This window comes from Oncorhynchus nerka, linkage group LG1 (genome assembly GCF_034236695.1).
Source record: "Oncorhynchus nerka isolate Pitt River linkage group LG1, Oner_Uvic_2.0, whole genome shotgun sequence".
Classification (NCBI taxonomy): domain Eukaryota; kingdom Metazoa; phylum Chordata; class Actinopteri; order Salmoniformes; family Salmonidae; genus Oncorhynchus; species Oncorhynchus nerka.
In genome coordinates this window covers 3779948-3793484 of record NC_088396.1, presented here as the reverse complement: position 1 = coordinate 3793484, position 13537 = coordinate 3779948, and the positions used below count along the sequence as shown (strand labels likewise).

General features: G+C 40.5%; 1 protein-coding gene across 3 annotated transcripts in view; it reads left to right on the top strand.

Annotated features, from left to right (window-relative positions):
* LOC115122393 (cell division cycle protein 16 homolog) overlaps positions 1–13537 on the top strand; it is a 35901-nt gene that overhangs the window by 18952 nt on the left and 3412 nt on the right. For all 3 annotated transcript variants that reach the window (XM_029653270.2, XM_029651936.2, XM_065025768.1), the window contains 11 exons: positions 556–650; positions 2832–2965; positions 4078–4157; positions 4286–4335; positions 4677–4750; positions 6380–6505; positions 6755–6907; positions 8785–8848; positions 10941–11002; positions 12069–12204; positions 12351–12459. In XM_029653270.2, coding sequence (XP_029509130.1) covers positions 556–650; positions 2832–2965; positions 4078–4157; positions 4286–4335; positions 4677–4750; positions 6380–6505; positions 6755–6907; positions 8785–8848; positions 10941–11002; positions 12069–12204; positions 12351–12459 — 1083 coding nt within the window. The remainder of the gene's footprint in view (positions 1–555; positions 651–2831; positions 2966–4077; positions 4158–4285; positions 4336–4676; positions 4751–6379; positions 6506–6754; positions 6908–8784; positions 8849–10940; positions 11003–12068; positions 12205–12350; positions 12460–13537) is intronic.

Sequence of the window (13537 nt, the reverse complement as noted above, 5' to 3'; positions counted from 1 at the left end):
ACACAATACACCAAGAACTATTTAAAAAAAAAACATTTTAGCAAATGTATAAAATAAATGAAATATAGTGATGCACTAATATGACATTTTTGGCCGATATCTATCTGATATTTTCCTTGCCAAAAAAATAAATGATACCGATAACCAACCTTTTGGTTACTGGCCCAACACTCTAACCACTAGGCTACCTGCCGCCCCAAAATCTGCAGAGAAGAATGTGAGAAACTCCCCAAGTACAGGTGTGCCAAGATTCTAGCGTCATACACAAGAAGACTCGTGGCTGTAGTCGCTGTTTAAAGTGCTTTAACAAAGTACTGAATAAAGGGTCTGAATACTTACGTGATATTTCATTATTTATTTTTTTTTACCTCATTTTGCTTTGTCATTATTGGGTGTTGTGTGTAGATTGAAAGGGGAAAAAAAGATTTGTGTCAATTTTAGAATAAGGCTGTAACGTAACAAAATGTCAAAGGGTCTGAATACTTTCCGAATGCACTGTATATATTTTTCACCCAAGCCCCCCATTTGAAGACCGGTCGTTTTTGTGTGTAATAGAAAAGGACTTCCTGGACTCACTTCCTCTGAGCCAACAGTGCACTGAGGAGGAAGATGAATTACTTCACTTCCTGTTTGAGAATAAATTGAAGAAGGTACGTCCACTGTTATCCTCCATGTCAGGACATCAATTCTGTTCAGATTCCGATGTTACTTTTCCGTTTTTACACAGTCGATGTTGATCACAATGTTGTTTCTGTACTTGAATACCCAGGTCATCATAGGGCTGTGGTAGAATTATACAGTAAAATTATACGTGACCATTGAGTCACGGTCATCTCCTCTTATGCACTCCGGACAAGCTTTGGTAGTACCCAACTTGCTACTTAACATCAGGCCCGATTGTCCCTCTAACCACTCTGACATCAATGCAAAGGCAATTGGAAATCACATCCAACACAAACAGAATCTTGCTTTTAAAACTCACTTAAACTGTGATGATCAATTTGAAGAAAGAAGTTCAACGGCAAGTTGAAACTGAGTGCAAAACATGGTTGTGGATTCTATTTCAAAGCCTAACACAAAAAAAAATGGAAAACGCCTTCTAAGGTGATGATCAATTCAAAACACCCATACAAATATTAGAGCTTATGCATAGGGTTATTAGGCCAAGACAGAAAATAAACCTGAATTAAAATGATGATTAAGCCGTTCTACAATACAATCATAATCAAACAGATTTTGGGACATAATTGGTCTTGCTCCAATTAAACACATTCGAGTAATCGCATTTGAGTGTGGATTATTATTATCATTTCATTTTAATATTGACTATGTTATGCTCAAATGTATGTCCATGTCTGGGAGAGAACGTATAGCCCTTGGCGATGCTGTTGGTTCATTGCTTTTGCAGGGCGGCTCAGTTAGCCTATTATTATACGGAATTTGTATTTGATTTTGAATAGCCTAGTAAAAGGAATTTAAATGTATTTTCAAAAATAATTGGATGACACATGACCTTTTTAGCTATACAGAATATATCTCCACCATGTGTTTCCATCTTTCCTTGCGCTCCTTTATTCCTTTATGGAGTGCGCAGAGGGGTTGTCAACAGTTTAAATATTTTGTTGTGAAAATTTTACTGTCCACGTTCCCGAACAGATTTCACTTTCCAAATGAATCACTGGGTAGCTCCAGGAACTGGGTTGGAGAGCCCATGGCATACAGTTTGGGTGGAATATCACCTGTCACGCAGCGAACGCATGCTCCTCAAAACAGTGGTTGTGGAGTGGAATAAGTGTGTTCATATTTTACTTCTCAGCTGCTCGTGTTATGCACATGCACCACTATAAAACCGAAGTAGCGCCATCATTGAAAAACGGACTGGCGGGAAAGCGCACGCCTCCGTTCACTATTCAGTTGCATACAGATTACTTTTTATTTTTTTATCCTGCCCATTTGATAATGGGATGTTCTAATTTGACATATTAGTGAAGACCAGATTAAATGAAGTATAGTCTGATGAGTGAAAATATGATAGAACAGCTGTGCAGCCTGCGGCAAGCATTTTTTTCAATTTGTTAAATCATCAATAGCCTATAGTCGCATCATGCAACCCATGTTTTGATTTTCTAAGACATTCTTATCATTCACAACTGAAGTTGCCAAATAACTAAATATAGGACCTGTTTCAAAGGATGACTTTTATGCTCAACGTAGCCACGTATGTGCACTCTCTCCAGAATGGGAAAATATCAATTTCATTCATGTTAAGTTGAGTATCATTGTTCTTACTATAATATTAAATAATGGAACGGGACTTCTAAGCAAAGCTTGTCTGCCAAATGAACAAGCCAGATAACATACAGTAGGCAAACTCGTATTCTGTTCTACTGAAATGCATTTTCTTTGGATCATGTTTCTTTAGACCTGACTAAAATAAATCCTGGATTTATTGTGATGGTGTATATTAAATTGATAAATCAGACTTTTTAAATTGTAGATATTCCAAAGGCACGCATCAGCCACTTGGTATGCGTGGAGGCCTAGAGGCTTAACTTGCTTATGTTAACGGTCATTTACCGTGAGACGAACAGTCTTTTGCACGACAATAACCGACAGAAAGAATCTCACAACCGCCACAGTAGGTCATCGCATATCACTTTGGATTTTGCCCTATAGTTCAGAATGAACCATAGTACAATTACTCCTATTGTCGTATTGGTCATCTACAGCTGCCCTTGTCAGTCAACCAGTAACCATGACAGCATAACCCTAAAATGTTCTCCCCACCCTTTTTGTCCCTCCATCCATCCATTCCTCTTTCCTTCCCTCAGTATAACAAACCCAGTGATATGGTGGTCCCAGAGATGGTCAACGGTCTCCAAGACAACTTGGATGTGGTGGTCTCCATCGCAGAGAGGCATTATTACAACTGCGACTTCAAAATGTGCTACAAACTCACATCCATGTAAGTTTGATAACTAATCGCTGGCCCACCTTTAACCTTTTAACTAGAACTACATAGACCGGTTCCTCTTGAGATTTATTGGCAGTCTGCTGGTGTTAATCTGCAAAACTAACCTTTTTTTGTTTGTTTATAACCTCAGTCTAAGTACCCCCCCCCCCCCCCCAACAGCGAAGCTAACATATGGAATGGTTTAAAGATGGTCATACCAAGGATCATTTCGCAATTTGATTTTGAATTTTAAGTACCCTTTATGTATAAAAACAAATATATTATTTGATGAAATCTTGAATTTGGCCTAACTACAATAGCCCATAGAAGCATTGAAAAATCATAAGGTTTTGAAATGTCTGTCCTATATTTAGGAGATATGACATTTTTGGGGGGCACATATTTAACGAATTGTTGGCACAAAACTACTTCAGTTCGTTGGTGTGGGTTACTTTAAGATGAGTCTGCAGGTGTTAAAACGGCCAAACCTTTTTTTTGTTCATAAGATCTTATGATATACACTTGAGTGTACAAAACATGAGGAACACCTTCCTAATATTAAGCTGCACCCCCTTTTGCCTTAGAACGTCCTCGATTAATCGGCCATGGACTCTACAAGGTGTTGAAAGTGTTCCACTGTGATGCTGGCCCATGTTGACTCCATTGTTTCCCAACAGTTGTCAAATTGGCTGGATGTCCTTTGGGTGGTGGACCCATCTTGATACACACGGAAACTGTTTAGTGTGAAAAACCCAGCAGCGTTGCAGTTCTTGACACAAACGGTGCCCCTGCAACTAATAGCCCGTTCAAAGGCACTTAAATCTTTTGTCTTGCCCATTCACCCTCTGAAATGCACACACACACTCCATTTCTCAATTTTCTTAAGGCTTAAAATTCCTTCTTTAACTTGTCTCCTCCCCTTCATCTACACTGATTGAAGTGGATTTAACAAGTGACCTAAATAAGAGATCATAGCTTTCACCTGGTCAGTCTGTCATGGAAAGAACAGGAGTTCTTAATGTTTTGTACACTCAGGAATATTATTCTCTCAGTTCTGTGAATAGGGTATAAATTGCATACTTCTAATCCGTCTACATATCACCTGAATGTTTTGTTTCTTCAAGGGTGATGGTGAAAGACCCATTCCATGCCAACTGTTTACCTGTTCATATAGGAACACTGGTGGAGCTCAGCAAAGCAAATGGTAATACGGTTGATGCTCTCCTTTAAGTGTGTTTATTCATACGTACTCAGGAAAGATTGTTTGGAGAGAGAATTGTTTGGAGAGAGAAAATATGTACCATGATTCTCTGCTCTTTTATTCCCCTACAGAACTGTTTTACCTTTCACACAAGCTTGTGGACTTGTATCCCAACAACCCAGTAAGTATAACCCCTGCTTTGTTTCCCACTACTTTCCTCTGCTATGAGTATACCCACCACAGGAGGCTGCTGAGGGGAATACTGCTCATAATAATGGCTGGAGAAAATGGAATGGCATCAAACACCTACAAACCACGTGTTTGATACCGTTCCACTCATCCTGCTATCAGCCATTATCCTCCTCCCCAATTAAGGTGCCACCAACCTCCTGTGATACCCCTCTATACTTGCATCTTGACATGGCATATGTCCAAGCTCTGATTGGTACAGTATGTTTTTTTGTTTTTTTATGGATTTAATATTTGACCACTAACCAAATGGTAAGCATTGTTTTCATCTAGGTCTCTTGGTTTGCTGTGGGATGCTACTATCTAATGGTCGGTCACAAAAATGAACACGCTCGTAGATATCTCAGGTACCAGATGTCATGTTCTTATTGCCAGGCCTATTCAGCAGTCAGATGTTGATATCCAAATATTTTGATTCATTCACTTGCTGATGAATCACAAGTTTGGAGACACCTACTCATTCAAGGGTTTTTACTTTACTTTATTTTTACTATTTTCTACATTGTACAATAATAGTGAAGACGTTAAAATATGACATGACACATGGAATCATGTAGTAACCAAAAAAGTGTTAAACAAGTCATATATTTTATATTTGAGATTATTCGAAGTAGCCACCCTTTGCCTTGATGACAGCTTTGCACACGCTTGGCATTCTCTCAACCAGCTTCACCTGGAATGATTTTCCAACAGTCTTGAAGGAGTTACCACATGCTGAGCACTTGTTGGCTGCTTTTCCTTCACTCTGCAGTCCAACTCATCCCAAACCATCTTAATTGGGTTGAGGTTGGGTGATTGTGGAGGCCAGGTCATCTGATGTAGCAATCCATCATTATCCTTCTTGTTCAAATAGCCCTTACACAGCCTGGAGGTTTGTTGGGTCATTGTCCTGTTGAAAAATAAATCATAGTCCCACTGAGCGCAAACCAGATGGGATGGCGTATGCTGGTTAAGTGTGATTTGAATTCTAGATAAATCAGTATCACCAGCAAGGCACCATCACACTACCTCCATGCTACACGGTGGGAACCTCACATACAGGGATCATCTTTTCACCTACTCTGCATCCCACAAAGACATGGCTGTTTCAACCAAAAATCTCAAATTTGGACTCATCAGACCAAAGGACAGATTTCCACTGGTCTAATGTCCATTGCTCGTGTTTCTTGGCCCAAGCAAGTCTTTTCCTCTTATTGGTGTCCTTTAGTATGGGATTCTTTGCAGCAATTTCACCATGAAGGCCTGATTTCATGCAGTCTTCTCTGAACAGTTGATGTTGTTTGTTACTTGAAATCTGTGAAGCATTTATTTGGGCTGCAATTTCTGAGGCTGGTATCTAATGAACTTATCCTCCGCAGCAGAGGTAACTCTGGGTCTTCTTTCCTGTGTCGGTCCTCATGAGAGCCAGTTCCATAATAGAGCTTGACTTCACTTGAAGAAACTTTCAGTTCTTGAAACGTTCTGTATTGACTGACCTTCATGTCGTAAAGTAATGCTGGACTGTCATTTCTCTTTGCTTATTTGAGCTGTTCTTGCCATCAAATGGACTTAGTCCTATTTGGTAAAAGACCATCTTCTGTATACCCCCCTTACCTTGTCACAGCACAACTGATTGGCTCAAACTTATTAAGAAGGAAATAAACTCCACAAATTAACTTTTGACAAGGCACACCTGTTATTTCAAATGCATTCCAGGTGACTGACTACCCTATTAAGCTGGTTGATAGAATGCCAAGTGTGCAAAGCTGTCATAAAGGTGGTTACTTTTTTGGTTACTACATGATTCGATAGTTGTAATGTCATCACTATTCTTCTACAATGTAGACAATTAAGAAAAACCCTGGCATGAGTAAGTGTCAACTTTTGACTGGTACTGTATTACTTACATACTAATAATAATATTTACTCTGCATTCGTTCCGTGACTGAGTAGAATATCTCTTATTTACACTAACATCCTAATTCTGTCTCCCGCAGCAAGGCAACAACTCTGGAGCGGACGTACGGTCCGGCATGGATCGCCTACGGTCACTCGTTTGCGGTGGAGAGTGAACACGACCAGGCCATGGCTGCTTACTTCACCGCTGCGCAACTGATGAAGGGGTATGTACTGTTATTGAACCCAGACTCCCCTTCCACACACGCGCACACACACATGGACACCCAGATACCAACACAGAACAGGATGTGTGTGAAAAAGTTATTTTCAATGACAGCCTAGGAACAGCGGGTTAACTGCATGTTCAGTGGCAGAACAACAGATTTGTACCTTGTCAGCTCGGGGATCTAACCACTAGGCTACCCTGCCGCCCCAATTGACCCCTAACCTTTGCTCTCATCTCTCCTGTCCAGGTGCCATCTCCCTCTGTTGTACATAGGGCTGGAGTATGGCCTTACTAACAACTCTAAACTGGCCGAGCGCTTCTTCAGCCAGGCCTTGGGCATCGCACCAGAAGACCCCTTTGTCATGCATGAGGTGGCCGTGGTGGCCTTCCAGAATGGAGAGTGAGTAACACGCAGAATATTATTTTTGCATGGTCTCTATGCACACACACAGGTCCCTGCACACTGACACTCCAACTCAAACACTCACTCCATAATTTGCTCACAGTCATAATATGCACATACATTTATACTGACTCTACACACATGCATACCCACTGACATCCAATCAGTATATATGCTGCTACTCTGTTTATCATACAGTTGAAGTCGGAAGTTTACATACTTAGGTTGGACAACAGCAAAGGACCTTGTGAAGATACTTTTGTATCTATATCCACAGTAAAACGAGCCCTATATCGGCATAACCTGAAAGGCCGCTCAGCAACTTTTTGGAGAAATGTCCTCTGGTTTGATGAAACAAAAATGGAACTGTTTGGCCACAATGACCATCATTATATTTGGAGGAAAAAGGGGGAGGCTTGCAAGCTGAAGAACACCATCCCAACCGTGAAGCACAGGGGTGGCGGCATCATGTTGTGGGGGTGCTTTGCTGCAGGAGGGACTGGTGCACATCACAAAATAGATGGCATCATGAGGTAGGGAAATCATGTGGATATTTTCAAACAACATCTGAAGGCATCAGTCAGGAAGTTAAAGCTTTGTTGCAAATGGGTCTTCCAAATGGACAATGACCACAAGCATACTTCCAATGTTGTGGCAAAATGGCTTAAGGACAACAAAGTGAAGGTATTGGAGTGGCCATCACAAAGCCCTGACCTAGAAAATGTGTGAGCAGAACTGAAAAAGGAGGCCTACAAACCTGACTCTGTTACACCAGCTCTGTCAGGAGGAATGGGCCAGAATTCACCCAACTTATTCTGGGAAGCTTGTGGAAGGCTATCCAAAACGTTTGACCCAAGTTCAACAAATTCAAGGCAATGCTACCAAATACTAATTGGGTGTATGTAAACTTCTGACCCGCTGGGAATGTGATGAAAGAAATAAAAGCTTAACTAAATCATTCTCTCTACTATTATTCTGACATTTCACATTATTAAAATAAAGTGGTGATCCTAACTGACCTAAGACAGAGTTTTTACTAGGATTAAATGTCAGGAATTGTGAAACACTGAGTTTAAATGTATTTGGCTAAGGTGTATGTGAACTTCCGACTTCAACTGTTTATCCTGATGCCTTATGTTTACACATATCTACCACTATCAATCCAATATCCCTTCACATTGTAAATATGGTACTGGAACCGACTGACTGTGATGCTTGCTTTCTCATGTGTTTTTGTTGTTTTTAGAATTAGCAATATTTTTTCCACGTCAAAAATGAAAACACATAGCAGACCAATGTCTTTAGTCCTTTAAAACCCTGCTGTATGTGTAACAATGGGCTGTTTTCCTGAAGTAGAATTTGCTTCTTGTTTTTCCTTGTCACGATACTAACGAGTGTCGCGATACTGGCATCATCCTGGCCCTAACGCATACAGGGATAATGTGTATTTCTACTCACACACAGACACGCACGTGCACCCGAATATGATGTAGAATACCTCCACGTGCAACACATTTGGATGAGTACTTTTCCTTTTGTGAGGGTCGTGACATCTTTGCCGGAAATCTGAACTTCGAACTCTTAGACGCAGCTGACCAAATTATGTAAGATTTTACTTCTGGGTTAATATAGATTAGGTTGTGACTAAAAACACGGGTTCTGTCTATTTAGTCGGGAAAAGATTATCCAACAGCTGTACCTGGCAATGTGTCCACCATAGTTGCTGGAACTGTGCTGGAAAGGACCATTTGAAAAGACAATTTGAACGAGCACAGTACTGTTCAGGCTGACACGATGTGTGAAAGGTACTATTGCCTTATTTTTTTATTCATGTGTGGATTTTGCTGAAATGTCTTCGGTTCTTCCCTTTTCAGCTGGAAAACAGCCGAGAAGTTGTTCCTGGATGCCATGGACAAGATCAAAGCCATTGGGAACGAGGTAGCTGCTCATTTCAATCGAGTGCCACGTATCATGCTCGAATCTTTAAGTTTTGGGACTTCTTAATCATACGACCAACATATTTTCCATGCATGGATTACCAACTGGGTTCACTTTGACCGCAATAAGAAACTGTTGCTTTTTCCCCCAATAGTCATAGCAAAATTGTTATTAAAACAGTATAAGACATGTAGTAATGTTATCTGGAGAATCAAAATTACCAGAAGACTTTTAGCACAATTACAGTTAATTTGCATATTCTGTAAAACAAAAATATACATTTTCCCCATTTAAGTTTTAATGTCCCATGTACAAGTATGGTGAAATGCCCAATAACAATGTAATACTAAAAACAACAAAAACACATTAGAAATAAAATTAACACGAGAAAGCAAGCATACCACACACACACACACACGGTCAGTCGGTTCCAGTACCATATTTACAATGTGAAGGGATATTGGAGTGATAGAGGTAGATATGTATAAGCATAAGGTGACTAGGCATCAGGATATATGATAAACAGAGTAGCAGGTATTTGCTGTTTGGGTATGTGTGTGTAGTCAGTATATTTGTGTGTGAGTGATTGTTTGTGTTGGAGTGTCCGTGTGCAGGGCCCTGTGAGTGTGCATAAGAGACCATGCAAAAATAATAATACGCGTGTTACTCACTCTCCGTTCTGGAAGACCACCACGGCCACCTCATGCATGACAAAGCGGTCTTCTGGTGCGATGCTGAAGAAGCGCTCGGCCAGTTTAGAGTTGTTAGGGCTGGAGTATGGCCTTACTATGTACAACAGAGGGAGATGGCACCTGGACAGGAGAGATGAGAGCAAAAGTTAGGGGTCAATTCTAATGGGTAAGGAAGGTTGGCAAGTACAAGTTATATGCTCATAAAGATATATTATTTTGTGGCTCCCGCGTTGCGCAGCGCCCTTAAGGCCCTGCATCTCAGTGCTAGAGGCATCACTACAGACCCTGGTTCGATCCCGGGCTGTATCACAACCGGCCATGATCGGGAATCCCATAGGGCGGCGCACAATTGGCCCAGCGTCGTCTGGGTTTAGGGGAGGGTTTGGCCGTGGTAGGCCGTCAGAGGTAAATAATAATAATGTAGGACGTTTCAAAAAGCATACCAAACTCCTCAGTCACTTCAAACCAAATGTACAGTAACCCAAATACCATAACAAGTCTCAAACACAGAATATTATAGGAATTCTGGTATTTATAACATTTCCTGTAAAATAGCTTTTTTTTGTTGAGAATACACATGACTAGAGCACTGTTCATATAGAGGGTAGCTGGTTTCTGTATTAGTTCTACCAGGTATTCTTAGTACTGACACTTTTTTAATTTCAAGGTTAAATTTTGTTCACGGTTATACTTATAACCATAGGCGTACATATGTATTAATTTTTTACAAATATTTATTTAACTAGGCACGTCAATTCTTATTTTCAATGGCGGCCTAAGAACAGTGGGTTAACTGCCTTTAGGGGCAGAACGACAGATTCAATCTTGCAACCTTTCGGTTACTATTCCAACACTAACCACTAGGCTACATAAGGTGCATCATCACTGCAAGTGTTCTGTTTATCTAGTCAAAATCAATTATACAGGTCCCCCTTCACCCTCTTGTGGTGGTATGGATAACTTATTAGGTCTCCAGAGAATCCTGGATTCAAATAAAGATGTTCTTAGATTTGTGCTAGAATGACTTGCCTTCTTAGACAATACACACATGGGGTGATATCTTATGTCTCCAGAGAAACCTAGATTCAAATAATATTTGTGAAATTACTATAGTCAGATTATTATATATACTTTTTTTTTTTTGGGGGGGGTGACAGGTCAAAATGACCCCAAAGGTCTTGAATATTTAAGTCCATATTGATACAGAAACACATTATTTAGATTAGTTAATTACCTGGTCAATTTTAAGAATTGAATAAACCACCTTTGGGTTACCAGTCGATAGTATGAGGGTTAAGAACTGGCAGCCAGTATCGTTGAGTTGTAAAGATTCAGTTTCAGAGTTCTGTTCAATGCAAACATTCCTCTTTTGCCATGATTTCAGTTTTTTTATTTGTCAGGTGACCGTGGACAAGTGGGAGCCTCTCCTGAACAACCTGGGTCACGTTTGTCGAAAACTGAAGTGAGTATGAATCATCCTGGGTTGTCCATGTGCAACATGTGGAAGGTGTTGGTTAGATATCCACCTTTGTGATATGGATAAATCCTGAGCTGAAATGTGGAGCAAACTGAAGCTAGCTAGCTTTAGCTCATCCAGAATATTTATAGCTGGCTTTGTGACATACATCTTTTGAGGGGATGGAACTGAACAGAAAGGAAGTTCTGACTGGCATATCTCTGTATCTGTAGCTCTCCTATGATGCCATCGTTGTAAATTCCATGTTCTCATCACACTTATGGGATGGGTAGGCAGGCATTTATCTATTGTCTTCCAGGTACTACGTTAAAGGACAGGGATCCAAAATTAACCTGAGTGGTATTTCAGGTGGAAAGCCTGAGGTGATGATAGGACCTCTCTCTCCTCTGACTATTTTCAGAGAGACACACTTGCTCTCCTCAGTCCTTCTGTATAAGTAGGTCTCTAATTGAGTATTCATGCACAGATCTGTTCATGAATAATGCGTAGGAGCCACTCAGCAGATCTAGAGAGAGGCTTTGCGGTACAAGTGGAGGTTTTGAAAAGGTTTGGGTACTTTATGTAAAGGGCAATCTTTGGTAATCTGCACCTTGCAGTTAATGTTTTGTTTTTATTTCAATAAAGGCTTCTTAACTGAACTGCAGTGTGTACTGACCAATTGATTGAATCAGTTTAAGTCAAACTCCTGTGAATGACATACACATGGTTCAGTATTTGATTTGTACAAAACATGATGGGCTGTTTTCCTATGTGGTGAATTTGAAAACTACTACTATTTGGACACCGGTCTGAGAGAGGAAGATGTGTTTACATCTTATTTTGGATCTCTGAACACACCACAGGGGGCTGCTGAGGGGAGGAACGGCTCATAATAATGTCTGGAACGCTATCAAACACATGGTTCCACCATGGATGGGCTCCATTACCAGCAGCCCATCCTCCACAATTAAGGTGCCACCAACCTCCTGTGGAACACACCCAGACCAGGCAGATCTCTAGATTGGCTCTGGGAGAACTGTCTGATTGGTTATTTTGTTCTGTCCTCCAATAGGAAGTATGACCAGGCGTTGGAGTACCACCGCCAGGCCCTGGTTCTCATCCCTCAGCACGCCTCAACCTACTCGGTCATCGGATATGTGCACAGCCTCATGGGAGACTTCGAGAGCGCCATCGACTACTTTCACACGGTACTGGTTATTCAGTTTTTGGGTGTTTTTGTTCCTTTATTTAAAATGTTAAATCCATTGACATGACCATGTGATATGTTGAATAAATATTGCTATACATTTTTTGTATGTTATTACAACAATTGAGTTTTGCTTCTTTTTGACAGGCACTCGGTCTTAAAAGAGATGACACGTTTTCTGTGACTATGCTCGGCCACTGCATTGAGATGTACATTGGAGACACGGATGCCTACATAGGTCAAACTTCCTACATGGGTAAAACTACTTTGCAACCGATGTTAGAACACCTATACAAACAAAACAAAAAATAATAGCATTTGTATTTTTAACAATGAACATCAGACTTGATACAAGGCAACTGTTGATTTTAAGTTTTCGGTTTTTCTTTTTCCTAGTCTAGTTGCTAGCGTGTGCCTTGTGGGTGAATTACATGTGTTAAAGGGGCAGTGCAGCTAAAAATGTGATATTTCCACACTAGCTGTTTTAATATTCAATTGGCGAACAGATTTGTATGTGAATATTGTAAAATCTACATGCATTTTTCAAACTATAGATGTTTTCATAAAAGGCTGTGCGTGATGTAGTGCACATAAAATTACTTTTGTGGTGAAATACCCATGTAGTGGTTTTCCATCACATTTTCTTCACAAAAAATGTTGCGTTATATAGCGAATGTGCCCAATGGTATTGGCATGTGGGATCTAGCCAACAGCTCGCAGATACAGTGCGGGTATAGCCAACATGAGATTATTATGAACAAAAGAGATTATTTTTGCCAAATGGCAGCCGAGCATTGATCATAATGTCACCAGAAGAAGAACCTCGATATTTATTGGAAAGGAGCATCAAGGTCCTCACTGTGCACTTTTGCCACCCTGTGAATTTCATCATATTTAATCTGTAGCCAAATACTGCATGCTTTCCTGAGTCGTAGTGTGAGGAACGCACCATATCACGGGACTCCAAGTTTACTTTGATATCATGGTTATTATAAACTTAGAAAAATAAACGTCCTCTCACTGTCAACTGAGTTTATTTTCAGCAAACTTAACATGTAAATATTTGTATGAACATAACAAGATTCAACAACTGAGACATAAACTGAAGAAGTTCCACAGACCTGTGACTGACAAAAATAGAATAATGTGTCCCTGAACAAAGGGGGGGTCAAAAGTAAAAGTCAGTCTCTGGTGTGGCCACCAGCTGCGTTAAGTACTGCAGTGCATCTCCTCCTCGTGGACTGCACCAGACTTGCCAGTTCTTGCTGTGAGATGTTATCCCACTCTTCCACCAAGGCACCTGCAAATTCCTGGACATTTCTGGGGGGAATGGC